This window comes from Xenopus laevis, chromosome 3L, assembly GCF_017654675.1.
Source record: "Xenopus laevis strain J_2021 chromosome 3L, Xenopus_laevis_v10.1, whole genome shotgun sequence".
Taxonomy (NCBI): Eukaryota; Metazoa; Chordata; class Amphibia; order Anura; family Pipidae; genus Xenopus; species Xenopus laevis.
This window is the reverse complement of record NC_054375.1, coordinates 121,624,876-121,652,619: the sequence shown is the minus strand read 5'-3', so window position 1 is coordinate 121,652,619 and position 27,744 is coordinate 121,624,876. Positions and strand designations below refer to the sequence as shown.

Here is a 27,744-nt window from a genome sequence, read left to right as displayed (position 1 = left end):
AAAACTTTACACCAGGGGCCCACTCTCAGTGCTATTATAATTCCACTCCTCAGAAACCTCTATTCTGCTAGTCTCTTTACTTTACATAATATAATCTATTACTCAAACTATTTAGTCTCTTTGTTCTCATAGAAATAGATAAGGGCCATGAAATATGTCAAATGTTTTGAAGCAGGAGGGCCCACCGACACCTGGGCCCACCAGGAGTTTTCCTGGTATCCCTGTGGGCCAGTCCGACACCTGACCACACCACAAAAAGGAGGTGCCGAGGCTGCAGCAATACAGGTAAGCAGCATGCAGTGTGCAGCAAAAAATAGTCAGAATCTGGCCTTTTTTGGCACTTTGCACACTGTGTCGTGTGTAGTAAATGACCCCTAAAATAGATTTTGTTCTGAATAAGATGGAGCAATGCAAATTGATAACAGAACAGCTGCTTCTCTTTTGTCACTCTGATATATCCTGCCAAAGTGCCCAATATTCATACAGAATGGAGTACCTGTACTGGACCTGCTTTTCTGGAAAACGGGTTTCCGTATATCTAGTAAGTTGGCTCTATGTTTTACTGAGTGGAATCAGCAGGCATTTTTTGCATTTCTCTAATCAAAATATAGTGAGAAAAGTAAATAATTATATTTGGGCTTTTGCCTTACGACTATAAAAATATTTCACTGTCCCCATGAAAATTGTCTTGCCCATAGGAGCCATTATATTGCCCTCTCCCATAATCCTCATTTCCTTTTTCATCTCTCCAGCCAGCCTTACCCTATAGTTATAATCTGAAGTCAAAACAATGGTTTAATGGCTTGATGTGGCATCACTGGAAATGGACAGAATCAGGCTGTAACATCGGTTAAGGAACCGCTAGATAGATGGAAAAATAAGATGCAGTCACATAGGGAAAATAGTTGCTATGAGCAGATTTGAACCACAAGTAACCAGGGTAATGTGTTACCACTACTAGTCTCACTCGTATTAAACATGTCGTGGAGGATTTCATTTTGCTTGACCTTAAAATGAAGATAAAATTGTTCATCTGCATAGGAGCTTCGCATACAGTCAGCATAGCCATTTTCTTAAGGCACAAAATAGTCGGTAAAGTGGAGTGTGGTTTTCCTGTATGTACACCCAAATAAAAAGAGCAGATTACCCTTTAACAACAATAACAACTCCTTTTACAAAGGAAAACTCTTAATTTCAAACCACTGGAGTGTTTAACTCACTCACAAGCACAGGAAAGTGGCAAAAAGCAATGAAAGGACTTTCTGCACAATTTTATGGTGGAAAACTATTATTTGACGCCAGTATATGTTCATATACCTGGACAAGCTTCATGCATATTTTGCATGGTGTAACTGGGGGTGAATGCGTGACTTCCTGGTGCTATATAAATAAATGATAATGATTATGAACTCATCACAACTTTTCCCCTGTAGACAAAATTTGGAGCATTTAAATGTGCTGAGCAAAAAGAAGTAGAACTCTGGTCACTTGGCAGTTAATACCAGTTAATGTTAAATTAATGTCTTTGCATACTGGATTATTCAAAATTCAATAAAGAGAATTTGGAGCAAACAGGCATGGTTTTACTTGTATTTGTTTCAGTTTAAGCATTTTCTGCCTCAGAACCACACTATTTATTTATTTATGGCAAATTGACGGTCCTGTTTTACAGACGTCTGCAGTAAAGGGTATAGTTCAATAACAATATGGCAGCTCATATGCGTACATGTAAATGCAAATATGTAGTTAAAAATGTTGCTGGGCACTAAGCTGTATTATTTGGAGTAGTAGTTGCAAGGCCCTTGGGGCTAACCCAATGACCTGGCATCCCTCAGCTCAGCCTGTGATTTTGATGGCACTTTAATAATTGTGCATCTGGAGAATGGCATGACTTCCCTCATGGCGGAGGTGAAAGGGGATCTCAGCGGTCTGGATACAATACGTTCATACAATATGATCAGTGAGAAGCTAAATAAAGCCATGAAATCATAAATAGAAATTAGAGATGTTCAGAATCCAGGCTGAAAGTATTCAGAGGAACCAAATCTGAATATTTGGCCCAGTCCAAAAACAATGGATTTCTGCACATTTCTACCCTAATTACAAATACAAACGGAGTAAGGCTTCCATTGGCACACAGATACGTGGAAGAATATAAAACAAGTATGGGATCCGTTATCCAGAAACCCTTTATTACGAATTACGGAAAGGCTGTCTCCCATAGACTCCATTTTATCCAAATAATCCAAACTTTTTTAAATGTTTTTCTTTTTCTCTATAATAATAATAATAAAACAGTACCTTGTACATGATCCAAGCGGAGATATAAGTATTTCTTATTGGAAGCAAAACCAGCCTGTTGGGTTTGTTTAATATTTACACAATTTTCTAGTATTACGATCTGTTATCCAGAAAGCCTCAGGATAACAGGTCCCATAGCTGTATAACAAACAGGAATGGAATCCAAATAAGCATGCAGAAATTATTGGGGGAATAGGGGGAAGATAATTGCCTGGTTTCAGGGCATTCTGGATAGTGGATTTCTCAACAAAATATTCCATAACTTTTATCTTCCCATAAAGTTATACTTAGTGGGTAACACCAGATATCTATTTTTGCTTTTCAGACATAAGCAAAGATCACCTTGCATCACCGTGTCCAGATACATTTCCAAGAAGAGCGACTTTTGAAGAGATCCATATATTTACTTTTTGCCACTTTTCTGTGTACAGAACATAAGAACACAGATTAAAACATGTTACGGTGATTACAGCAAAACCCAACCAATTTCTATAGTTCTCCTGAAAGGGAGGGAAACATGTAAAACAGTACTGGCAATAACCACGTACAAGGGCAGTACAGCATATCTGACAGAATTGTACATATTACTCACACAATACTCTTCTACTCTTTAACATTTCAAGTCCTGGTGACATATTTATGATGCTATGTACAGAAAGTTTGGCTCAAAGTTTAAATTACAGATACAATATAATAAACGTATCATGGCTTTTATCTTTCTGAAGTTGATGCATTTGAGTTTTTTTTTGTACATCTATTTATTTTGCTCTCAAAGCAAGAAAAAAAAAAACCTATAAAAACAAATCAGGAAAGAAAAGAATAAATCTATAGTCTACAAAAAAAAAGCCCAAACATACAGCTTTGGTTTGTATAAATAATTCATAGCAGAACGTGTTCAAAAGTATATAACTTTTATATATATATATATATATATTTATAGTCAATAAGGGCATTGTTTTCCCATAATATAAAATATACACAAGCTAAAATCGGTTCTTGTTCTTTTAGGTATGAAAGTAAAAAGAAACTTTAACATATTCCCAATTATAACTTAATATATTAATTTTATATGCCCTTTTTCCAAGGCTTATAGATCTTTTTTTTATTTATTTATTAACCTCCCCCAATACAATGCCCTATGACTCCCTAGATTCGAAACATAAAACTTTCTGACCTGATATCATTGCTGTTTGTGTCGCACGTGCAAAAATAGTTCTCGTGGCTTCAGCCCTTCACCTGCTCCCTTTCAAAGAGGGATCTGTAGGTATTAATTTTGGATAAAACATTTATTATTGTTTTACATTTACAGTATTGCTTTCTTTGTTTCCTGCATTCATTGTCCTGTTTGTTCTATCAAGCCAAGTGTCAAACCCATGAGGTTCCAGATGGGCTAATACAATGCACTGAATGCCCTTTTGTCAGCAAAGGGGTTAAAAGCACAGGGATAAGGATGGGGGGGATAGGATCCTCTCCCCAAGCGCGGAAAGGTTTCAACCCTCCACATTTCCCTTTTAAAAGGGTCATTTACTATTGTAGTTTCAGAAAAGTATGATTACACTGAGGCCTAATGCATTGCTTCCCCCGGAGTTGTTAGAAAGTCCACATTAAGTGCCACATCACTGCAGAAAGTTGTAGGTGTTTCCAGTCATTGCAGCAGGTACCTGATGGATGTGTGTATGACACAAATGCGGATATACAACTTGTGCACCTGTGACATATAGTTTTAGATATGCTCAAGGGTTCCTCGCCATAAAAGGTGTCTGGAGAAATATTTATGTCACCCAAGCATCCATCCTCATGCGTTTCACAGAGGGGCTGTCCCTGTCCTCGTTATTGGCAGGTCTTCCCAAGCCAATCGGTGAATGAAAGTCATTTCTGACGTCCTCTCGGTCGCTGCCATCATAGGAACTGCTGGAGCTGCTCAGGCTGTCCATTTCTGGGCGAGGTTGGTGTTGGTGGTGCTGATGGGATTGAAATCCAGAAGGAGTGATCCTATCACGGGGGGGTGATATGGGCTCGGACTTTATATTGATGTTCTGGTTTGTGTTGATGGACAAATTAGAACCCTGAGATAATTGTCCAGTAGCCCTGGGAAGCCAAACAGAGCACATTATGTTATTACACAGCGGCCGCCGGGATATGTAGCTCAACATTTGCACATCATTCGCAGCAAGTTATAAAAAACTATATAAATACTCCAATAAACCCTCATAGTAATGCTAACTCATAGGGGCAATTATACTAAAGGGCAAAGTGACTAACGTGATGTCATTTTGGAACTTCGCCGATTTACCGTCGCTGGCGTAACTTCGCTAGCGAAGGAGATAGACTCTAGCAGAACTTTGCTCCCTAACGCCAGGCAAATTTGCATTCATCAAAAAATTTACGAAAATTTTTCTAAGTCCCAAAAAACGCTGGCGTCTTTTCCTTTTTTCAGGGTGATAGGCTGTAAAAGAGCGTACATTTTTTTTGGAGTAACCGGCTTCCCCCCTACATTTCCTAACATATGGCACATAAACTATACACTGGGCTCATGTGTAGGGCAATATAATAACTTTTATTTTATATAGGTTTCCCGGATTTGTGTAGTGTAAAGTATTTGCTGCTACATATACGTCCATTCAACATTAAAGGGGTGGTTCACCTTTAAGGTAACTTTTATTATGATGCAGAACGGCCGATTCGAAGCAACTTTTTAATTAGTTTTCATTATTTATTTTTTATAGTTTTATAATTATTTGCCTTTTTTCTTCTGACTCTTTGCAGCTTTCAAATGGGGGTCACTGACTCCTGTCTAAAAACAAATGCTCTGTAGGGCTACAAATGTATTGTTACTTTTTATTACTCATGTTTCTATTCAAGCCATCTCTGCCCCACCCTACATCTCTAAACTCATCTCTATATACTCACCCACTCGCTTACTACGCTCCTCTACTGACCTGCTACTCAACTCTTCTCTCATTACCTCCTCACATGCTCGCATTCAAGACTTTGCAAGGGCTGCACCCCTCCTCTGGAACGCTCTCCCACGGTCTGTCCGACTTTCTCCCAACCTTTCTACTTTCAAGAAATCTCTGAAAACGCACTTCTTTCGAGAAGCCTACCCTCACTCTGCTTAACTACCAAACGCAATACCACATTTCTCACCCACTTAATTCGATCTTGCCCACTCCCACACCTTGTGTATTACTCCCTTCCCTTTAGACTGTATGCCTATGCATAGGGCCTTCCTCACCTTTTTGTACCTGTATTGATTGTGATGTTTGTTACTCCATATATTCTATGTATGTAATTCATGTGATGTAGTTGTATAATCACATTTACTTTACAGTGCTACGCAATATGTTGGCGCTATATAAATACATGTTAATAATAATAATAATAATAAAAGCCTCTCCTATTCATATTCCAGTCTCTTATTCAAATAAATGTATGGTTTGGACCCTAGCAACCAGATTGCTGAAATTACAAACTGGAGAGCTGTTGAAGAAAAAGCTAAATAACTGAAAAACCACAAATAATAAGAATATTGATCTCTACATCATACTAAAAGTTTACATACTAAAAGAAAAGTTATCTCAAAGGTGAACAACCCCTTTAACTTCCCGCAATATGCAAATTAGGCAACGCTATCGCAACTTTGCTTTGCTTGGTGCAGTAAAGCTAGCGCAACTTTGCCAGCGTTCGGCACCCTGAACACAACTTCGAATTTTAGTGAATTAGTGTTGTCCTGGCGAATTTACACCCGGCAAAGTGTTGCGCTGTGAGCGAAGCCGTCGCTGGCGAATTTTCGGAGGTTAGTAAATTTGCCACATAGAGTCCTCTATCAAAAGAAACTCCACATTTCTGTCCTTCTATTGTGTAAACATGGACTTCTGTACCAGACTTCCTGTTTTCAGCATTAACCTCCAGGGCTAGGGCTTGAGCATGCTCAGTTTGCTCCTCTCTTACAATGCATCATGAATATTGCTATTAAATATAAAAGCATTAAAAGTCAGTGGAGCTCAACGACCATATAAAAGAAATAGAAAGAATTGCTGAATGGAACTCAGAGGTGACCTCTAATATCTGTAAAATTTGAATCTGGGAATGCATTACGCCTTTAAATACATCTGAAGCAGAGTCTGATCTGTTGTTATGAAATTATGAAGCAGCAGTTTAGGTCTGTCACTTACAGTGGAAAGCAAAAGAGTGGGAACCCTGTGCCAAATTGTGTTTTTTTTTTGTTTTTTTTTTTTTGTTTCCTGTCATTTAGGACATTTCCACTTACAAAATTAACCAAACATGCCATTTGGCAAGGGGTGTCCACGTTAGCATATGTCCTTATATAGTTTTACTCTCTTATCTGAACAAGTAAATTATATAGTGACATATTTCACAATGTTTGAGACTGAAGTGGAAGAAGAAGGGGAGGCTGACAAAGTGAGGGCACTGATGAGGAAAGATGCAATGATATTTAAAGGAGACATTTTGTGTAAAAAATAAGAATGTACCTGTGCATTATACTCATTTAGATACAGAAGAATTGTGCTTAGAAAAGGCTGATTTATTGAATATTTCTGCAAAAACCCTAATAATCCCTCCCTTCTCTTCCAATTCCTGCTCCCCGAAATTCCCAGGCTGTGCAGGGGGCTGGTAGGTCTCAGCTCACTGGAACCAATCAGCAGCTAGCAGGACCTGATAGGGAACTGAAGCCTGTCTGTGCTTGTGTGACTGCAGGGCTGCGATTGACTGTCCTCTTCATATTGTGCTTCTGGCAGGGACCGTTAGGAAACGCCCACCCCTCATTTGAAAAACAGACAGGGACCAGAGAACATCTATAGGGGCTATTTTTAAAGATAATATAAATTTTTAGCACCTGTAAAAGCAACACCATATATTACTTATAATTGCCTACAAAATTAGGGTTTTTTCATTTATGTTGTATGTCTCCTTTAAGTAATGGATACTCACACAAAGGAGCTGAGGGCTGCTTGTCCTACGTGATGCTGTTGCCAGGCTGAAACCTGTCCTAGAGGCAATATTCCTGGGGAGTTAAACCCCTGCAGCATTGACAGATCTGCACTGGTCAAAGGATAGTCTGTGGAGCAAACACAAGCAAACAGCATTGTTTAAACATTTAAGTGCCTTTAAGAACTGTTAGTGCATGTAAGTGCATGTATAGTCATTGCTACAATGAAGAATACCTTATTAATACTGCCCAAAAGAGCTACAATGCCTGCTTGACCTTGACCCTTAGCTCATGCCCTCAATTTCCAGCACAAATCCAATGCTGCCTTCAACAGTACAATGACTATCTGGGAGCAAGTTGAATTGCTTTGTACAGGCACTGTTTTCTGCAGCTGGAGCAAACATACCCTGTGTGCTACAGGGGACCAAAGATAAACATCTGCATACAAGCCGTGTGTGCTTTAGCCTCAGAGCATTGCTTTACATTTAACATAGTACATTAGCAGCATAAATAATTAGGTGCAGTAACAGAAGTTTACATTAAATGCACATGTAGTAAATCATGTAGTAAATCATGTAGCTAGTAAAGCTATACATAGTATGGCTGTAGTATACCTATATACCCGTCAATACTTGTTTTGTGTGTCTTTTACCTATAATATGACCTAATATAATGTGTCTAACAGTTACAAGTAATATGGGTGTATTGTGCATTATACAGTGAGACACTTTTTTTTGGACTGTTCAAACTATATCCTTTTTTCTCTTTTATCCCTCTTAAAGGGGTTGCTCACCTTTAAGTTAACTTTTAGCATGTTATAGAATGGCCAAATCTAAGTAACTTTTCAATTGGTCTTCATTATTTATTTTTTACAGTGTTTTAATTATTTGCCTTCTTCTTCTTCGGACTCTTTCCAGCTTTCAAACTGGGGTCACTGACCCCATCTAAAAACAATTGCTATGTAAGGCTACAAATGTATAGTTACTGCTACTTTTTATTACTCATCTTTCTATTTACACCACCTCCTATTCATATTCCGGTCTCTTATTCCTATCAATGCATGGTTGCAAGGGTAATTTGGACCCTAGAAACCAGATTGCTGAAATAGCAAACTGGAGAGCTGCTGAATAAAAAGCTTAAATAACTCAAATAAACCACAATAATAAAAAATTAAAACCAACTGCATATTGTCTCAGAATATCACTCTCTAAATCAGACTAAAAGTTAACTCAAAGGTGAGCAACCCCTTTAATGCTATGTATAATAAATTGTGTGTTTTCTGGTTAGTTATAGGGGTCAGCGCTGCCCTAACCAAACATTATAAACCATGCATATACATTTACCTGTATTGTAGGCAGTAGGCATTGCAGAATAAATCAGCCCCTGAGGGGCTAAACTGGGAGTAGCTACTGAAACAATTGGGGTGGCAAGTGGCTGAGTACCTTGTGAACTGGTTACTCTTTGGGTGTTCTGTAAAGAAAAAACACAATGGCACAGTTATGGATCTTAAATATGCAAAGTAAGAAAAAATCTTAATAATCGCTGATATTGCGTGTGCATATAGGCATGTGCATTAAGGGAAAGTTAAAGAGGTCCTCCACCTAAAACCTATTTTTGCATAATGCAATTCCAGGCAATTTTCAATATATCTTCCTGATTGTTTCTGTTCTCTCCATTACTGGTCACTGCATAACAGACCTGACCTGGAGGAGAACTGAATTCTGCTATATGGTTTCACGAGTCAGAACCTGAAACCAGTAAGGGAAAATGCAAATGCAAGGGCTATGTGTACTTTAATTTATGTCTTGGGTCAATAGAACCTTGAGCACTAATTTACTTAAAGGAGAATTAATGATTAAATGTACACATGATTATGCATTTGCTTTGCAGCAATCTGCTGACACTTTCAAAGTGAAACTATTAACCAGCAGCCACATGGGGGCAGGCTCAGCCTGTGTATTAATCAACTATGTCAAGAGCAATAGGGCTCATGTACGTCTGCAAGTGAGGTGAGTAAAGTGCAAGTTTGACAGCAACTGGCTTGTTTTTCTCCCCACAATGCATTTTTTTCCCAGAATTCCAGTATCATTGCTGTTGCACGGGAGTAACGGCCTGCGTTGACTGCAATTTCAGCCGGCATAAATTACCACAACTGCGTGTGCGCTCAGGGCCGCCATTAGATATCACGGGGCCCCATACAACAACATTTTCTGGGCCATACCCCAGATCCCGCCCACCCTTTACCAGTTAAAAGACCACACAGACATCAGCGCTAAAAACAGTAAATCCCCCCACACACAGTTATAAAAAGGGCCCCCTTATTATTATTATTAACATTTAATTATATAGCTCCAGTATATTACGCAGCGCTGACCCTTATAATTTTTTTTAAAAAATCTGTGGTGCCAGGGCCCCCGATAAAAGTTTTTTAAAAAATCATTGGTGGTCAGGACCCCCAATAAGTTAAAAAAAAAAATTTGATGCCTGGGGCCCTATTATTATAAAAACATTGGCACCAGGGCCCCCCCTTACAAGTTAAAAATAAACATTAGGGCTTCAGAGAATATTTATTTTAAAAACATTGGTGGCAGGGGCTTATAGAGTATTAAAATAATACATTAATGGTTAGAGTTTAATAAAATAAAATAAAAAACTCATAGGTGTTCAGTATAATTAAACTCAAGGCTTCAGGACTTCAACTTCGGCTCCTTTCGTGGCTTCAGGACTTCAGCTTCGGCTCCTTTTGTGGCTTTGGGTCTCTTTGCGGCTTCGGGACATCAAATTTGGCTCCTTTCGTAGCTTTGGGATTTAAACTTCGGCTCCTTTCATGGCTTTGGGTCTTTTCGCGGCTTCAGGACTTCAACGTCGGCTCCTTTTGTGGCTTTGGGTCTTTTCGCCACTTCAGGAGTTTGGCTCTTCAGGAGTTCGGCAGCTGTGGCATGGCTTCGGCGTTGTCATGGGGGGGCCCGGCTATTTCGAAAAGTGCAGCCGGGCCTCCACTTTAGGACCGGGCCCCGTACATGAGTACCTCTTGTGCCCCCCTGATGGCGGGCCTGCGTGCACTGCATTGCAACTAAACCACTCCCATTGGCACAGGGCGTAGAAGGAACCCTGGAGTTACAGCCGGGTCAGGAGGTAGTAGTAGGTCCAGGATTTTCGGAAACAATAGGCACAGCAGTGCTCTATTTGGTATGGAAGGTAGGAAGGAAGCGGCACAGAGTGCAACTATTTGGAAGTGCAAAGAGTGCTATTTGAGGCAAGTACTTTTAATAAAAATGGTTTTACATGCAAATGACTGCAGAGAAATTCCGGAAAATGCTACTGCCCTTGTGGACATGCATGAGCACTAATATGTTTAAAATACGCTCTACTCCTCTCCCCCTCCATGATGGGCAAAGTAAACATAAATAGATACAACGAGAGCCAATAGTTACCAAACAGTTAAGAGATAAGATAGGGATGCAGGGAAGCAACACAAATAGCATCACCTGTAATCTCTGTACTAAAATTATAAAACATATAAAGTGGCCCAGATATTGAGAAAGTAGAAACACTCACTGTACAACATGCAACACACTAACGACACAACGGATTGCCATGCTGCATGCACATTTAACCACCTTAGGGTGCTGTGCCAGGTTAATGCCTAAACAAAGGCTGGATTCTACTTTAGATTTAAAACAAATATTGTCATTTGCTTATTTTTAAAATGAATGCATCAAACTGTCTCCTTAAACGAGGTACAGGAAAGAATAAAAAACTAAATATCTTTCAGTGTTCTATATAGCTGAATTGTAAAGGCCTATAGAAAATAAGCGGAGACCTGTTTGTGGGTGTGGAGTGATTTTACGTATTAAAGGCACAGAAGGAGTCAGTGCTCTGATAAGGCTGCAGATGAGAATGAATAATGCAGTAGAAAAGGCAGTGTGTAAGTGTATATGTGTGTCTTGGTGCTGTGTGTGTGTGTGTCTGTAGTGCAGCTCCTGTGAAAGATGAGCTCATCCTACTGTTGGCAAGCAATGACCTCACCAGGGATGATGTAACCTCGCTGGAGGAGGACACAATGCTCTGGCGCTCACAGCTAAGCTGCGGGGAATCCACAATCACCTGAGCGACAACAGCAGATGGTTGTACGACTTAGGACTCTCTCCCAGATTCAAATGTTTCAAGGAAAGGGGAGCTGGCACCCCAATTCCAGTGTTCTCTTTAAAGCCACAAATACTTAAGCATATACTCAAATTACTTTTTTTTTTTTTTTACATTTACATTTTGGAATCGATTATTTGTAAGGTTTCATTTTTAAATTGATCTGCTTTAAAGGGAACATTCAGTTCATGTTGGTTGTAGCCATGCATACACAACTCACCAAATCTAATTCGTCCTCTTCCGTCTGTATGTAACAAATGAGGAAAACCACAATTATGCAGACTGTTGCATTTATTAGAAAAGTCATGTTTTGCATGGACAGGTCCACCACCAGAAATATATAGATAGCCCCCCAGAAGCCAAGCATAAATGTGTACCCCTGATGCCTGCTCTGTGGAGGACAATCTTTAACCTGAGTCAGGCATACACATGAGCAAAATGGGGCTGATCCACTGGTAAAGCAGGCATATCACGGTGGCCAATTAGGGTGAAATTTAGGCTTATGCCTCATGGGGAGAAAAATTGGCCTGCTGAAATACACAGGCCAAAAATCATACCCAGGGTCAGACTGGGCCTGCAGGACAGCAGAAAAAAACCCAGTGGACCCAGATGACCCAAACCCGTTCCCATGTCTGGGCTACCCTGTCAAGGTTGAGGAAATGGGAGGGAAAAAAAGCTGGTGTATTCATCTCTAGCGCACAGGGGACGGGAGGTCAGAGGAGGGCCCAAGAGGTTGCGACATGGGCCCTTGAAGTTACACCGAATATACTGTGGAGCAGGCACTCAAATGGAGGCAATCTTCCACCATGTAGTTAAAGTAAAGTGAAGAAATGTATTGTGTCCACAGTCTTACTCGTTTCGTGTTACAAACAAGTCACTACCTGGTGGAGGATTGCCTTTATTTGAATGCCTGCTCCACAGTATATTTGGTTTATCTGCTCCCTGTGCTGAGGGCTCAGGGTGGTGTACTTGGGCCTCTCCCTAATGTGGTCAGTAACAATCTTACTATTAGGAGACCCTCATTCAAGTTCATCTATACTATTCCCTAAAGTTACACCCCTAGTGGGCTTTAGATGCACCATTCCAACGCAGATCATTCCAACAGCTTGTGTATAAGTACTATGCCTGGGTGCAAAAAGCTCAAGCAAATGTATGTAAGCACATCAAAGGCCTCGCACTCACAAGTCTTACAAATGAAAATAAAGTTGTTTATTTGGCAAAAAAAATAACTAACGTTTCGGCTAGTACACTAGTGTTGATATTGACTAGTGTACTAGCCGAAACGTTAGTTATTTGTTTTGCCAAATTAACACCTTTATTTTCATTTGTAAGACCTGTGAGTGCGAGCCTTTGATGTGCATATATATATATATATATATATATATATATATATATATATATATATATATATATATATATATATATGTGTGTTATGAACTACGATGGGACCCAACCAATTGTTGTCATGCAAAGGGAGGTATGAACCCACAAAGTATGGAGACTTCTCTACAGACAGTTATTCTGTTCAAAGATGACCTTTGTGGATTATAGTTTGTCTATGTTATGAAATCAGAGACACCAAGATAAAAACTTAAATGTTAGATGATGTCAGTTCTCACAGAAACAAAGAACATATAGGTAGAATCAAAAGTTTGTGGTCACAAGCTCAAGCATTGTTATACAAAACGTCGATTAAAGTGCAACATCTCTATCGCTAAGACTGCCAAATGACTACTTACCAAAGGAGGCATCATGCCTTTACTGGAAGGAGGAATAACCACACGTAGGTCAGGTTTTCGGCTGTTCATAACAAGGTTCCCTCCAGGGGGTGGGGGAGATTTTGTAGGCATCACTTTCCCCAGCACATTCCCTCCCGTTGGTCCTAAGTGGCTTGGAGAAGCGCGAGGGTTTACAAACCCATTACCTGCCGAAGTAAAAGATAGATGTGAATGGCAGCTAACAGGCTGACGCTGGCAGAGATGGGTAGAAGGTGAAAAGGACAAAGCAAGTAGCAAGGATAATGATTCAAGTTGTGTGCTAATACTTCAATCGCTTTAATTTCATTATCTAAATTTCCTTCAGGGTGCCAGTTTTTCCTGTATAGCAATACGACATGCAAACAATCATGTCTATTATAATCTCTATTACACGTTCCCTCTACAATCTAAAGCGCATCCTTTCCTGATAGTGTCAATGGTGTGTTCATAACAATTAAACACCAGAAAGGCACAGCTTAATTACTTTATATTTTTTGGTGTTACTGTTACTTTAACAACACTCACAGTTCAGTGATCAGTTGCCAAAGGTTGGAGGATTAAAAAGACAGGGCAGATTTTTTTGTCTTTGACTATTAGGAGTTAGACACAATGGCACATAATTAATATTCTTCACATCTAATGGCAAGTCCATTGTACAGATTTCAGGCAGGCAGAATTTCGCCCTTTTAGAAGGATCTGCAAACACAGTTTGGAAAGATGTAATAACATGGAACTGTAGTCCCAGATCAGCAATTTATAGTAACAATTCAGGTATTTGCTTTTAGGCTGATGGCACACATAGCGTTGGCTCCACTTCTCTAAACTTGCGTTTTTTTTCTGCAGGCTGAAAGCTGTGGAACCGATCTGATCTACAGCTGTGAACAGGTACATGTAGCGAAGGTTGACCAAAAATGCTTTCTTTCGAGTTTTCAGCCAATCTCCACTCTGCGTACCTGCACCTGCAGAAGCTGTATTTTCAGTGCAGATCAGCGAAGCTGCGAAGGGAGCGAATCTGCTTCTCTTAGTCTGCAGAGAAAACGCAAAATGAGCGAAGTGAAGCTGAAACTCTGTGTGACCTCATAGTCTTACTGTGGGGCTGATCTCGGCCTGCAGAAAAGCACAGGCCAAGAATCAGCCCCTACGCTGCTATCTCCTTCCTTCCTTGCCTGCACCCAATGATTTTCCAGAAACTAGATTTTTGGCTCCCATGGGACAGGGAGTGGCCCAAGTTAAAGAACATTCACGCTAAAGTTCTGTATAATACATTATGCTAGCACTCTATATAAAGAATGACTGATTGCTATGGTTTACTGCACTACAGCAAATCCTTATGTCACTGTAAAGCTGAAAACTGTAATTTTTAGCAATAAACACATGGGGGCTCAAGTGAAGGATTCGAATATAAAAAACTTCGAATTTCAAAGTATTTTTTTGGGTACTTCGACCATCGAATAGGCTACCACGACCTTCGACCTGAACTAAAAATCATTAGACTATTCGACCATTCGATAGTCGAAGTACTGTCTCTTTAAAAAAAAACTTCGACTACATACTTCGGTAATTTAAACCTACCGAAGGACAATGTTAGCCTATGGGGACCTTCCCCATCACTTTCCTACGCTTTTTTTGAGCGAAGAAAAATTGTTTGATCCATCAATTAAAATCCTTCGAACGATTTTTACGATCGATCGAAGTATTTGCGCAAAATCCTTCAAATTCGATATCCGAAGGATTTAACTTCGAGGGTTAATTAACCCTTGATATTCAACCCTTGATAAATGTGCCCCATAATCATTCTAAATAAAGAATTTCTCAGTTTACAGTTTACAGTCTAAAAAAGAATGATTTATACTGCTCTTCAGATGGCAGAAACCAAAAGGTTCGGCTAGAGACTGATAATATTCAGCCAGAGAAAGAGTGATCAGCTTCAGGAAAGAATCAGTGTCAGAAAATCTTTACAAAATAATGTATGTGTGCTTTGTTGCCAGTATTCAACTCTACTAATTCAGCAAGTGCTTGTGATGGGGAGTGTCGAAAGAAAGCTGCACTGCATCCTTTCTAAAAACCACATTCCAAATTGACACAGGCACATGTGAGGGATAAAGTTTCGTGACCACTAAATATGCAGCTTGAGTCACACAGTTTAGCACAGTGTTATAGGTATATGGGGGTTATAATGTTGGCCTATGAATGATCATGTTGCCATTTATTTATAAATATACACACCCACTGTATAAAATCTTAATAGTTTTTGTTTTAGGATATGTAATATATGGGCTAAAATGTTGGGGAAAAGGTGGCTGCTCCATTCTAAATGCTATGCTTCTTACCCCTTATGATCCACTTGTCAGGTCTAAAGTACAGTTATAAGCTTGCCCTCACATGTAACCTTTTAGTGTATGGATTGAACCATTAAAGGGGTTATTCACCTTTGAGTTAACTTTTATTATATTGTAGAGAGTGATATTTTGAGACAATTTGCAATTGGTTTTAATTTTTTATTATTTGTGGTTTTTCAATTATTTAGCTTTCTATACAGCGGCTCTCCAGTTTGCAATTTTAGCAATCTGTTTGCTAAGTTTCAAATTACCCTAGCAAACATGTATGACACTGGAATATGAATAAGAGAGGGCCTAAATAAAAAGATAAGTGATAAAAAGTAGCAATAACAAAAAAAATTGTGGCCTTACAAGACTAGATTTTCGGCTCCCATGGGACAGGGAGTGGCCCAGGTTAAAGAACATTCACTCTAAAGTTCAGTATAATACATTATGCTAGCACTCTATATAAAGAATGACTGATTGCTATGGTTTACTGCACTACAGCAAATCCTTATGTCACTGTAAAGCTGAAAACTGTAATTTTCAGCAATAAACACATGGGGGCACATTTACTAAGCTCAAGTGGAGGATTCGAATATAAAAAACTTCGAATTTCAAAGTATTTTTTTGGGTACTTCGACCATCGAATAGGCTACCACGACCTTCGACCTGAACTAAAAATCATTAGACTATTCGACCATTCGATAGTCGAAGTACTGTCTCTTTAAAAAAAACTTCGACTACATACTTCGGTAGTTTAAACCAGTTTGCAATTTTAGCAATCTGTTTGCTAAGTTTCAAATTACCCTAGCAAACATGTATGAGACTGGAATATGAATAGGAGAGGGCCTAAATAGAAAGATAAGTGATAAAAAGTAGCAATAACAAAAAAAAATTGTGGCCTTACAGAGCATTCATTTTTTAAATGGGGTCAATGACCCCAATTTGAAAGCCGGAAGAGTGAGAAGAAGAAGGAAAATAAAATACTATTTAAAAATATATGAAGACCAATTGAAAAGTTACTTAATCTATAGCTATATTTAAATATAATATCTATATCTGCCCCATCTCAAACATCTTCTGATTTTGCACATGCCATCCGTATTTCTCAGTGTCAGACTGGACCTCCTGGGCCCACTCTTACAAGAATTAGATGCAGACAGTGCTAAATAGAATATGTGTCTAACAGATATGGTGGGAATAAGAAGGGTTGATGGGAAAGGTCATTGGCTGGAGATTCTCTGGTGCTCACGCAGGCCAGTCTGACCCAAGTCTTCCTGCTGTAATAAGAATTTCCTTGTACTTATCGCTGTAGCATGTTTTGCTTATCCATGGGTACATCTTTACAGCTGTAACTGTTATTTACAATACAGCAGACGATGACAACCACATGTGACCAGAAACGCTATATTATTTTAGTATGTCAGAGGAAAAAACATGTTGAAATAAAGAAGGGTTTAGTCATATGCATCCTAGATGCACCCAAAAGGTGACATGTATCCCTTGTGGTACCAGAGGGAGGTACAAATCAATGTGGGTCATATTTCCTTTTAGCTAGAAAGGCTGCGGCATGACAGAAATGGTGCTCCTATTACAGCAAAAATAATAATGCATCCTTATGCTATTAAATATTTAGCATGGTCATATTTCTGTAGCACGTGGCTGAAAAAGGCTTCCTGTGCGAAAGCTAGCCCTCTTAAAGAGATACTACTTATAACATCATTTTATTAATATATACTGCATCAAAACTGTATTTATGTATTTGCACTGAATCCATGTTTCTGTTGGGGTTCATGTCCCTCCTAGCTTTCTTTATTGAATTTCTATTAAGGCAAATTCTTAGGCGAATAGCACATGTAATGCTCTTTTGCTGGCAAACTATAGTTAGCTGGAAGGAGCACTGGGCAATTCTTCTCTACTAAAAATATATCCTATTTTAAAACTATTGCAGAATCATTTCCTTTGCCTTGTTTTAAGGATGTAAGAGTGTGTTTCTAAAAAGTGTATAACATGATTCCCAGATTCTTTCATTACAAAGAGTTAATCAGATATTTATAAAGGTGTGTCTATTTATTTTACACCACACCAATGAGTTACTTGGTCCATTAATATTTATGTCACCTCACATCTTGTAAAAACCATTCAAGTCAAAGTGACAGATTCAAGTAGGAAAGGAACTGTAAAAAAGAATATGAAACTAGTCATACATGGGCAGATAACAACTGCCAACTCTGCCCCTCCAAACTGGGTCCATTATTAGCTTGTGTTTGAGAGCCTCTGGAGGTCATACTATCCTGTCATTGGCCTGAGGGGGGATCAACCCAATTTGGCCCAATATGTTGGTAGCCAAATCAGGAAAAGAATGAGGAGGGAAAGTAAGAAGGGAGGAAAATAAAGCAAGAGAAGGGAATGAAAGAAGAAGAGAAGGAAGGAAAGAAAGAAAGAAAGAAAGAAAGAAAGAAAGAAAGAAAGAAAGAAAGAAAGAAAGAAAGAAAGAAAGAAAGGGAAGAAAGGAAGGAAGAGAAGGGAAGGAAGGAAGAGAAGGGAAGGAGCTCAAGAAAGGAGGAAATATGACCAGAAGGGAATAGTTAAGAAAGACCATATATACTTTGTTGCTGTACAAAATGTAATGTTATGATATGTTAAGAGCGACTTTGCTGCACTATACATCAAACATGTACTTCCAGGATGATCAAAGAAGCAGCTTGTATCAGCAATAGAGTGTGCATCATTCCCAAATTCCTCCCCTCTGTGCATTTCCTTTAGCCATCACCGTCTGCTAATTGATGGATCGCATGCACATACACAGCCATATGTAAACATTAAAGGAACAGTTCAGTGTGAAAATAAAAAGTGGGTAAATAGATAGGCTGTGCAGAATAAAAAATATTTCTAATATAGTTAGTTAGCCAAAAATGTAATGTATAAAGGCTGGAGTGACTGGATGTCTAACATATTAGCCAGAACACTATTTCCTGCTTTTCAGCTCTATAACTCTGAGTTAAGTGACTTGAAGGGAGGCCACATGGTACATATCTGTTTAGATATGGTTTAGATATTGGTTACTGCCTGGTAACCAGGGTAACCAGTCAGTGTAAACAGAGAGAGTTGAAAAGCAGGAAGTAGTGTTCTGACTATTACGTTAGACATCTAGTCACTCCAGCCTTTATACATTACATTTTTGGCTAACTAACTATATTAGAAACATTTTTTATTTTGCACAGCCTATCTATTTGCCCAGTTTTTATTTTTTACACTGAACAATTCCTTTAATAGTTAAAATGCGGGGGCATGTGGGGGTGCAACAAGAAACACTGCTCAGGCTCACAGCTTAGTGACTTGCCATCTGTGTGTAAAAGCTGCACAGAAAGATTTTCCACTGAAAGGCAACTTGAAAGTTAATAGCTTTAACAGTGAAAGGTCATGAATATTAATGAAAATGTAACACACCTTTTACTGCATACATACATAGTACTTGAGATCTTGGATCTATTTCATTTCAAGGGCTGCAACACCCCCCCCCCCCCCAAAGCCTTGGGCTGCACAGGATCTCCAAAACTCTTAAATACATAATTTTTGGATTTGGACAAATACCAAACATGTCATAAAAGATTCAGACAAATACCAAACCTTAATTTGTATTTTTCGTTTTGAGTAAAATTTTAAAATCCTTGTAACATTCATTTGACCAGAACTTTAAAGGGTTTGTTCAACATTAAAATAACTTTTTGTATTGTAGAGAGAGATATTCTTAGACAATTTGTAATTCGTCTTAATTTTTTTTTATATTTGTGGTTTTTGAATATTTTAGCCTTGTGTTCAGCAGCTCTGCAGTTTGGAACTTTAGCAGCTCTCTGGTTGCAAGGGTCAAAACTTCCCCAGCAACCAGGCTGTGTTTTGAATGAGAAACAGGAATATCAACAGAAAGATAAGCATTAAAAAGTAACAATAAATAACATTGTAGCCTCACATAGAAATTGTTTTTTGGCAGCTGGGGTCAGTGACCCCCCCCCCATAAGTATTCATAAGATCAATTGAAAGGTTGCTAGGAATTGGCCATTCTATAACATACTATACGTTAACTTAAAGGAACAGTAACACACAAAAATAAAGTGTTTGAAAGGAATGACAATATAATGTAACGTTGCCCTGCACTGGTAAAACTGGTGTATTTGTTTCAGAAAAAAACCTATAGTTTATATAACCAAGCTGCTGTGCAGCCATGGGCGCACCCATTAAAGCACAGGACACTCTGTTTATCTGTTATTTGCTGTGTATCCTGTGTCTTTTCTCCTTTTTCAGTTTGAATGGCTGCCCCCATTGCTACACCACAGCTTGTTTATTTAAACTATAATTGTGTTTCTGAAACAAACACACCAGTTTTACCAGTGCAGAGCAACACTGCATTATATTTTAATTACTTTGTATTTTTTGATGTTATTGTTCCTTTAAAGGTGATCCACTCCTTTAAACTCACAGGACGTCAAGGGGTTTGGAATTGGTAGACTAAACATTTAGAATTAGCATTAACACAAATGAGAAAGCTAAAAAAAAAAGTTCTTGGATTGAACAAAAATCCTGAATTCAATTCAATGCTAATTTGCTTACGTTGTTGCCATGTCCCCTCAAAGACATCATTGTTTTTGCAGAGAAATTCTTTGACCGTTACTTTTCAAGTATAGGCTCATTCTGATAACAGGCTTTTTCATCATCAGAATGTGTTAATTCTATTCTACAGTTCAGAGGAAGCTAAATAGCAGCTAACAAAAAGGCTACTGTAAACACACATACTATGCAATGATGTCAGAATGCCTTCCTAAATTCTTCCCATTAGCTATTCTATTAACTAGCCACAGTTTCACTCACCTACTGGACTGGTACCTGCTCCATTTGGCACGGAGAGATCAGACGAACACAACATTACACCTGCCAACAGAACAAAAAGCAGAAATACTGACTTAAACCATTTATCAAAGAGTGTATTGCAAACAATATAAAAAAAAATAACCATAAAACCATCAGTGGTCTTATGCAGGGTGCAGGGATTTTAAATCTAAGGTTGTTTTACCAAACAGGCATATTTATCAAAAAGCTACTGCTGCACTCAAATCCAATTCTATTGGGTGTTTAACACCCCAAAAAAAGACAAGCATTGGGTTTAATTTCCAGTTTTATTCACAAATGGAGAAACTTGTAAATCTTAAATGTTCCATTATCACTATGGTAAGTAACTATTCAACTTGCTAAAAATGATAATACAGGTCATGGGACCGGTTATCCAGAATGCTTGGGACTTGGGGTCTTCCGGATAATGAGTCTTTCCTTAATTTGGATCTTCATACCTCAAGTCTACTAGAAAATCATGTAAACATTAAATTAACCCAATAGGCTGGTTTTGCTTCCAGTAACGATTGACTATATCTTAGTTTGGATCAAGTACAAGGTACTGTTTTATTATTACAGAGAAAAAGGAAATCCTTTTTTAAAACATGGATTATTTCGATAAAATTGAGTCTATGGGAGATGGCCATTCCGTAATTTGGAGCTTGGTTACTGCTATTGGCCAAACTTAAGGTCTTTTATAAAAAAGGGAAAGTTGTGATCATCACTATTTTTAAAACCTTTAGGCAGGGGTTCAATGACCACAAGATACATATAGACAAATACAAGAGTCATCTGTACTCAACCCATTACCAATATATTTAAGACATAGACATTTTGTGCATACTGCTACTGAAAAATGCCTTACCCTTTAAACAAAACAGGGATTGTTTGTCCATATATTGCAATATATTTAAGCTGGCCAACTACGTCAAAGTCATCCCATATCTGGCCAGTCCTACACTCAATTTTCATCTGATTCATTAAGAATTCTATTGCTTCATTACACATTTTACACAGGGACTAAGTTTTACCTGCAACTTACTCACTGCTTTCAAGGTTAAAACTCCCAAACATGGTTGCCCTTTTATTGGCCACCAGTGGGATCACCTGATTATAGCTGGGAAGGGTGGGGGCTACAACATGGAGCTGGTCATTGCTCCCGTATAAATTGGAAAATTGTTAATAAATGGTAAAAGAGATTGTGAACAGCCAGGAATCCTTCTGGTTTGTTAAATTTGCCCCTACCTTTTGTGAAGGTTAACAATCCCTTTAATTCTTAGAAGTGTACTTTCTTCTTCATCTCAAAACTTCTCTTTTTTCGGCCTCGTGTTTTTATATGGTCATGAAACTCCTTGGTAACTTATAATATCCTTATATTTTACAAGAGGGGGTACTTTATTCACTATATCTATACCTGGTGCACACGTATAGCAAAATAAATATTTACATCTTTAATATTCCATATTATAAAAATGATTTATTCATCATTTTGGCCCCAAACTTGAGCCGTCTTAAGGAAACCACCTTCAGTTTCCCCAAGACGGAACATTGAATAAATAATTTGTATAATTTTTCAAACAGTGTGGGTTGCTTATGGAACATTCAAATTTTAATCCCCCTATTCAAATGTAAATTCGAATTTGAGATTTAACACACCTCAACCATGGAAACAGTCCTAATACGAATATTCGCCACCTAAAACCTGCCGAGTTCATTTACAAGTCAGTGGCAGAGGTCAGTTGAGCCAGTTAGAGATGTAAATAGCCTTCCTGTCATTTGAGGTTTTTTTCGGGAGAAAAAACTTGATTCGTATGAATGAAATACGATTAAAATTTTGGGTCGAAACCATTTGATCAAATATTAGACATTTGAATTTTTTTCTTAAATAACCTCCGAGTCGAATTTTGAGTTTATTTGATTTAAAAAAATACACATGAATTCAAACTTCAACCTTTGATAAATGGGTATATAAGTAAGAATGTTTAGCCTACAGGTAATTTCAAGGATAAGATGTAAACCATACTAATGTGCTTACCAGCATTTCCCGTGCTAGGAGGCCGCTGGGGTAGCCCTGGGGAAACCACATTTCGATGCAGTGTCGTTGGAGGTGGGGACAGCATTCTTGCATCTGTTAATGATGCACTGGCAGCTAATGAAGCAGTAACCATTGTGTTCCCTGGAGAACTGTACGTTAATGTGTTTGGGTTGGACACCGGTACAGTGACAGACATTGGAAAGGTTTGCTGTGGTAATCCAGGCTAAAAACAATATAAAGGGGGACAGAATTACATTACAGGAAAAAGCACAATTGACAAAATAGCAATTCTACAACCCTTCAAATCCTTGGGTGCCTGTAACACAATATGAGATATTCTCTAACACACAAAGCAGAGCATTCATCTTTCTTGCCATTACTCAAGAGCTCTGATGACTTTCAAACGGCCCACAAATCTATATAAAGATTCCCTTTGAAGAAGACTTGATTGGTACCTTCTCTAAAGTGAAAAATGCCCACCTCAAGGTTACCCGTTTTTGTGCAAGCAGACATGTTAGGCAAAGAGGTGGTTGTGTATATCAAGTAGCAATTTTCCAGAAAAGTAATATAAATAGATGAATACATAGTGAAGTGTCAGTATATATAAAATTTATATATAATTTACCATTAGGGTGAGACCTTTGTGAATTGAAAGTTCATTCTCAATTTTCAAAAGCCAACAATAGGACTACAAGTGTTTTTGAAAGAACACACAGTTACAAGCCTTTAGCAAGGCATGCTGGGAGATGTAGTTTTATAACTGTTGGAAAGCTACAGATTGGGCTATACACACTTTGTGGATGATGTGATCCTCGGTTATCAGGTATAGGAGGTTCACATTCAGAGTAAGGTACCGCCAGACCTTCCAAACTTTCACAAATTGTAGATGTCACTCTGGAGAACCAGTCTCTTCAGACAGTAATCTCTTTATTTAGAATTGCACAACATGTTTCGGATCGAAAAGATCCTTTATACGAGCATCTGAGGAAGGATCTTTTCAATCTGAAACATGTTGTGCAATTCTAAATAAATAGATTACTGACTGAAGAGATTGGTTCTCAGAGATTGGGCTATAATTATGGTTTCTTTGTCATCTTAGCTAGCAAGTGTCTGAAAATGAACACTTTAACCCACAAATATTAATATGCCAAACGTAGTGAGGAATATAAAATGTGTAACTCAGAGGCAATTTCAACAGCAAAATAACTTTAATTTTCACAAGTGTTATACCAAGAGAATTTGCATTTTGTCCACTGCAACTTGCCGTAGAATAGCACAGTGCTCCCCAATGTACCTGTCTAGCTATGGCAGTGCACAACTACAAACACACAGGGAGTCGCACATTTTCTATAATGTGCATGTGATAAGCAATATCATAGAAAATATATTTCCCATTTCCTTGCATAACATTTTCTGGCTCCAACAAAAAAGAAAAATGACTGTACTATAATTTACATCAGTTAAAAAGATGGCATGAACCCAAATACTGTTGCGCTAGTACTCACTGAGATTTTATGACTGCGCATCATATTATCAAATTCCTCGTTAATTTTTTTGTACTTTTCCTCGGTGTGGGGGGTGAGTACGTAGGAGCCATCAGGGTCCGGGCTGTCACAACCTCTGTTTTCCTTCTTGTTCAGTGCCTAGATGGTAAAGTTAATAAAGACCATCAACACATACAAAGAAGGGATTAAGGGAAAAAATACTTACAGGGTCTCGCTTGAAAACAAAATCACTATCTTCAATTAGTTTGCTGAATGTCTCCTCCTCAAAGTATCTCTGATCATCTGGGCTTTCACAACCATTTAAGCCTTTCTTTCTGAGAGTCTGAAACACAATTAAAAATTCATATGCAAACTGCACTAACTAATTTTGGGGCCTGACAAAACCATGCCACCTCAATATTTAAAAGGCTGGTGGCAGTACCAAGCCAGGCTGGTGGATGGATATTTTTGTGCCAGAGAGGAATATGCACAAGCCTTTGTGGCAAATAGTGTTTTTTCCTTTCAGAGAAGTTTGGGCCTTTAAACATAAAGTAGAATCTACTGTATACATTTTTTTTATTTATATAGCAATATATAAAATATTCAATTTCATTGAGGAGTTTTATATTATTATACAAAGATAAGGTTGCCACTAATATCAGAAGTCATGTGACAACAACAAGCACAAGGATAAAGTGATTTCTATATACACACACACACACACCACATGCATTCCCATTTATTTATTGCACACTAGGCCTGTTCAGTGGGCCAGCAAGGGTCATTTTCATTCAAACAATTTCTTTTTGGCCTTCTTTCACAATTCTGCTAGAGATGATAGCGCTTCACGCAAATGCCATGCTGCCAGTGGACAAGTCTATGGCCCTGAATGTATCAAACTCTAGAATGTCTCTAGAGAATTGAGGGTTCAGTGGCTAAAACTTTCTGTTTGCCATTAATCTAAGCAAAAAGAAACAAAATATACAACAATGGTTTCCCATTGGAAACCATTTAAAGGGGCAATATCCAACAATGCTTAGCATAAAGCAAATATCCTATTTCATGTAAAAACCAAATCTATAATTTCTTTATGTTTCTATTACAGCACATAACAGATTATAGTTTTGCTCTTACTAGGGATGCACCAAATCCAGGATTCGGTTCGGGATTCGACCAGGATTCAGCCTTTTTAAGCAGGATTGTGTCTCGCCGAACCGGATCTCCCCGGGATGGGGATGGGGAGGGAAATCACGTGACTTTTTGTCACAAAACTAGGAAGTAAAAAATGTTTCCACTCTTCCCCTTCATGCCCCTAATTTCACATGCAAATTAGGATTCGTAATCGGTTCGGTATTTGTCGAATCTTTCACGAAGGATTTGGGGATTCGGCTGAATGGCAAATAGTGGATTTGGTGCATCGCTAGCTCTTACTACCTCCCCACCTCTATAATTGAGTGTGTATAGACAAGCCCCTCTCTTTCTCCATCTGCTTTATATGTCCCAGATTTATTGGCAAGAAGGAATTTGCTAAACAGAGGGTTTAACTGGAAAGGGAAAAATGTTTAAACGACTTTCTCCTCCACCCACATTTGTTCTAAAGAAGTGAAGAGGTATGGTCAGGCATGCAGGGGAAGTGCTTTCAGTTTCCACCTTCTGCATGGTCTAGTGCATTGTTTTCATTATTATAACAAAAACAGGTGGAATATATTTCAAAACACAATTCCCATTCATTGAGCTCACAATGAACAACAGTCTATAGTGCCCCTTTAAATTGTCAAATATTGTTTACACCACTGTAGCAAACAGTCCCTGTCATAATTATTCAGAAAAAAAGTTAAATTTGAAAATGGTTATTCAGGGTATTTACAGTATATATATATATATATATATATATATATATATATATATATATATATATATATATATATATATATATATATATATATATATATATATATTATATTTATTATTTAACAAAAATAAAGAGCATTTGTAAAAAATGGTCATTATATACTTTAGACCACAGACTGCACTGCAATAGAGCCATAGGCGATAGCAACTGTTGCAAGAAAAGGTTCTCTTATTATCTACTAGGAAAGCATAAAACAACAATTTAGGCTGGCAGGACATCTCTGAGTCTAAGGCAGGAGCACCTATACTTTACTAACGCAAGGTCTACTTTTAGTGATGTTGTCCCTTTATGATCTACATCCATAATAGTATTGTTAGGATTTTGTATTACTTAAATATTATATTTATGGGAAAACTTATATTGCTATATTTAAGAATGTAATTATTTATTATGTATTATTATTATTATTAAATTATTGTTATATTATTGTATAATAATTATATTTATTTATTATTAACTATTACTATTTCTTATGTAACCTTAACAGTATAAATATCTGAATAAAACAGGAGGGTGCTTTATTCAAGCTGTTTGTTGACAGTGTCTTGAGATCTTCTGATCACCAGCTAAAGGTCTACTGGTAGATCCCAATCTACCTTTTGGGTACCCCTGGTCTAAGGGGTTAAAATAAAAGATAAGTGAAGCCATGTTTAAGGCTTGCAGGACTTTCCCTGGTGTAAGAGTTATGGACAATACAACCCGAGCCTCCGATACTTGATGGCTCGCTAACAACAATGTCTTGGCTGAAAAACTAGGGCAATATCAACCCTGCAAAGTCTCCTGAGATAACTAGCGTCTTCCCTTCAGTTAACCTGACCCAATTCTAGCACAAAGAGCTTGCCTTGCCGTTACAGCACAGCACAGTGTTTTATGGTTTTCTTTTTGCAATACAATTCTACTATGGAACATATCAGATACAATCAGCTTTTTGGTTATTTCCAAAAAGGGCAAAGAATCTGAAAAGCCAACAGCAATACATTACAAACCTCAAGCACACGTTGATTGTGAGCCAACGATGTTACAGACTTTTTTGCTGCTTGGCTTCTGAACAATGTATCTGGCTGACAACGGGGGGGGGGGGGCTTTGAAACAGTATACTCCAATATGGCAATATTTGTGAGTTCATAGGTGATCATTAGCTAAGATGTCCTGTAAGTCCCTCTCACATTACTTGGCATGTGTTGTGTGGCTCAGCACATGGAGGAACAGGTGTAGTGTGTACTTGCACCTGTCACTGCTCTCAGCTCAGCCCGGCCAATTAGCTGGACAAGATCACAGACACGGCCATACAAGGAGCGGTTGTTTTAGTCTTTGAAGGTCGGATGTTGCTCTCCTCTGAAACCTTCTCTAACTGCCAGCTAGCAGGCAGCCACTTTATCCACTTGCTATTGTTAACCCCATCAAGCTGCAAACACTAAGGCCAGGGTATAACATTTTGCAACCACTATGATCGACTCTGCGTGACAATACCCTCTAATTGCAAATGCGTATGTTCTAAGCAGACCAGTGAATGCATGTGCCATAAATCATGAACAATAGCTGGTCTTTTGTGTCTAGGTTTTAGGGACAAAGCAAAAAAACAACAACTGTGCACCATAAGGGTACAATTTCATATACCAAGTGTTTTGCAGGGCCACAATTGTACAATATGAGCCATTCATTCGATATAAAGTGCAATTTCCCAAGCTGTGACATGGGAACATTAATATAAACTGAATTATCTGTACATAGCACAGACGCTCGGCTGTAAAACTTTTCTTTTCTCCTGTCACTGTTATTAGGGTATATTTAAGGTTTCATATCCAGGTACTGGAAAACTATTCTTTCCAGTTTGTTTTGTAGTGGCATTACTTATAAAAGCCTTGCAGATACAAGCTTTGTGGAATGTTGTAATCTGTTAACAAGGACAGGCGAGGTCTGTGGGAGACAGGCAGTCCCTTATTTTCTCACAGG

At 38.3% G+C, this 27,744-nt stretch overlaps 1 protein-coding gene across 1 annotated transcript in view; it reads right to left on the bottom strand.

Annotated features, from left to right (window-relative positions):
* Positions 1 to 2,308: 2,308 nt before the first annotated feature.
* The window catches only part of mef2a.L (myocyte enhancer factor 2A L homeolog), a gene marked incomplete at its 5' end in the record, with an annotated part of 42,207 nt that continues 16,771 nt past the window's right edge, over positions 2,309 to 27,744 (bottom strand). Inside the window, 10 exon segments of the mRNA NM_001101746.1 lie at positions 2,309 to 4,389; positions 7,255 to 7,381; positions 8,596 to 8,722; positions 13,138 to 13,322; positions 20,343 to 20,402; positions 22,396 to 22,418; positions 22,421 to 22,440; positions 22,442 to 22,618; positions 23,901 to 24,038; positions 24,106 to 24,222. Of these exon segments, the coding sequence (NP_001095216.1) occupies positions 4,074 to 4,389; positions 7,255 to 7,381; positions 8,596 to 8,722; positions 13,138 to 13,322; positions 20,343 to 20,402; positions 22,396 to 22,418; positions 22,421 to 22,440; positions 22,442 to 22,618; positions 23,901 to 24,038; positions 24,106 to 24,222 (1,290 nt within the window). The 3' untranslated portion in view covers positions 2,309 to 4,073.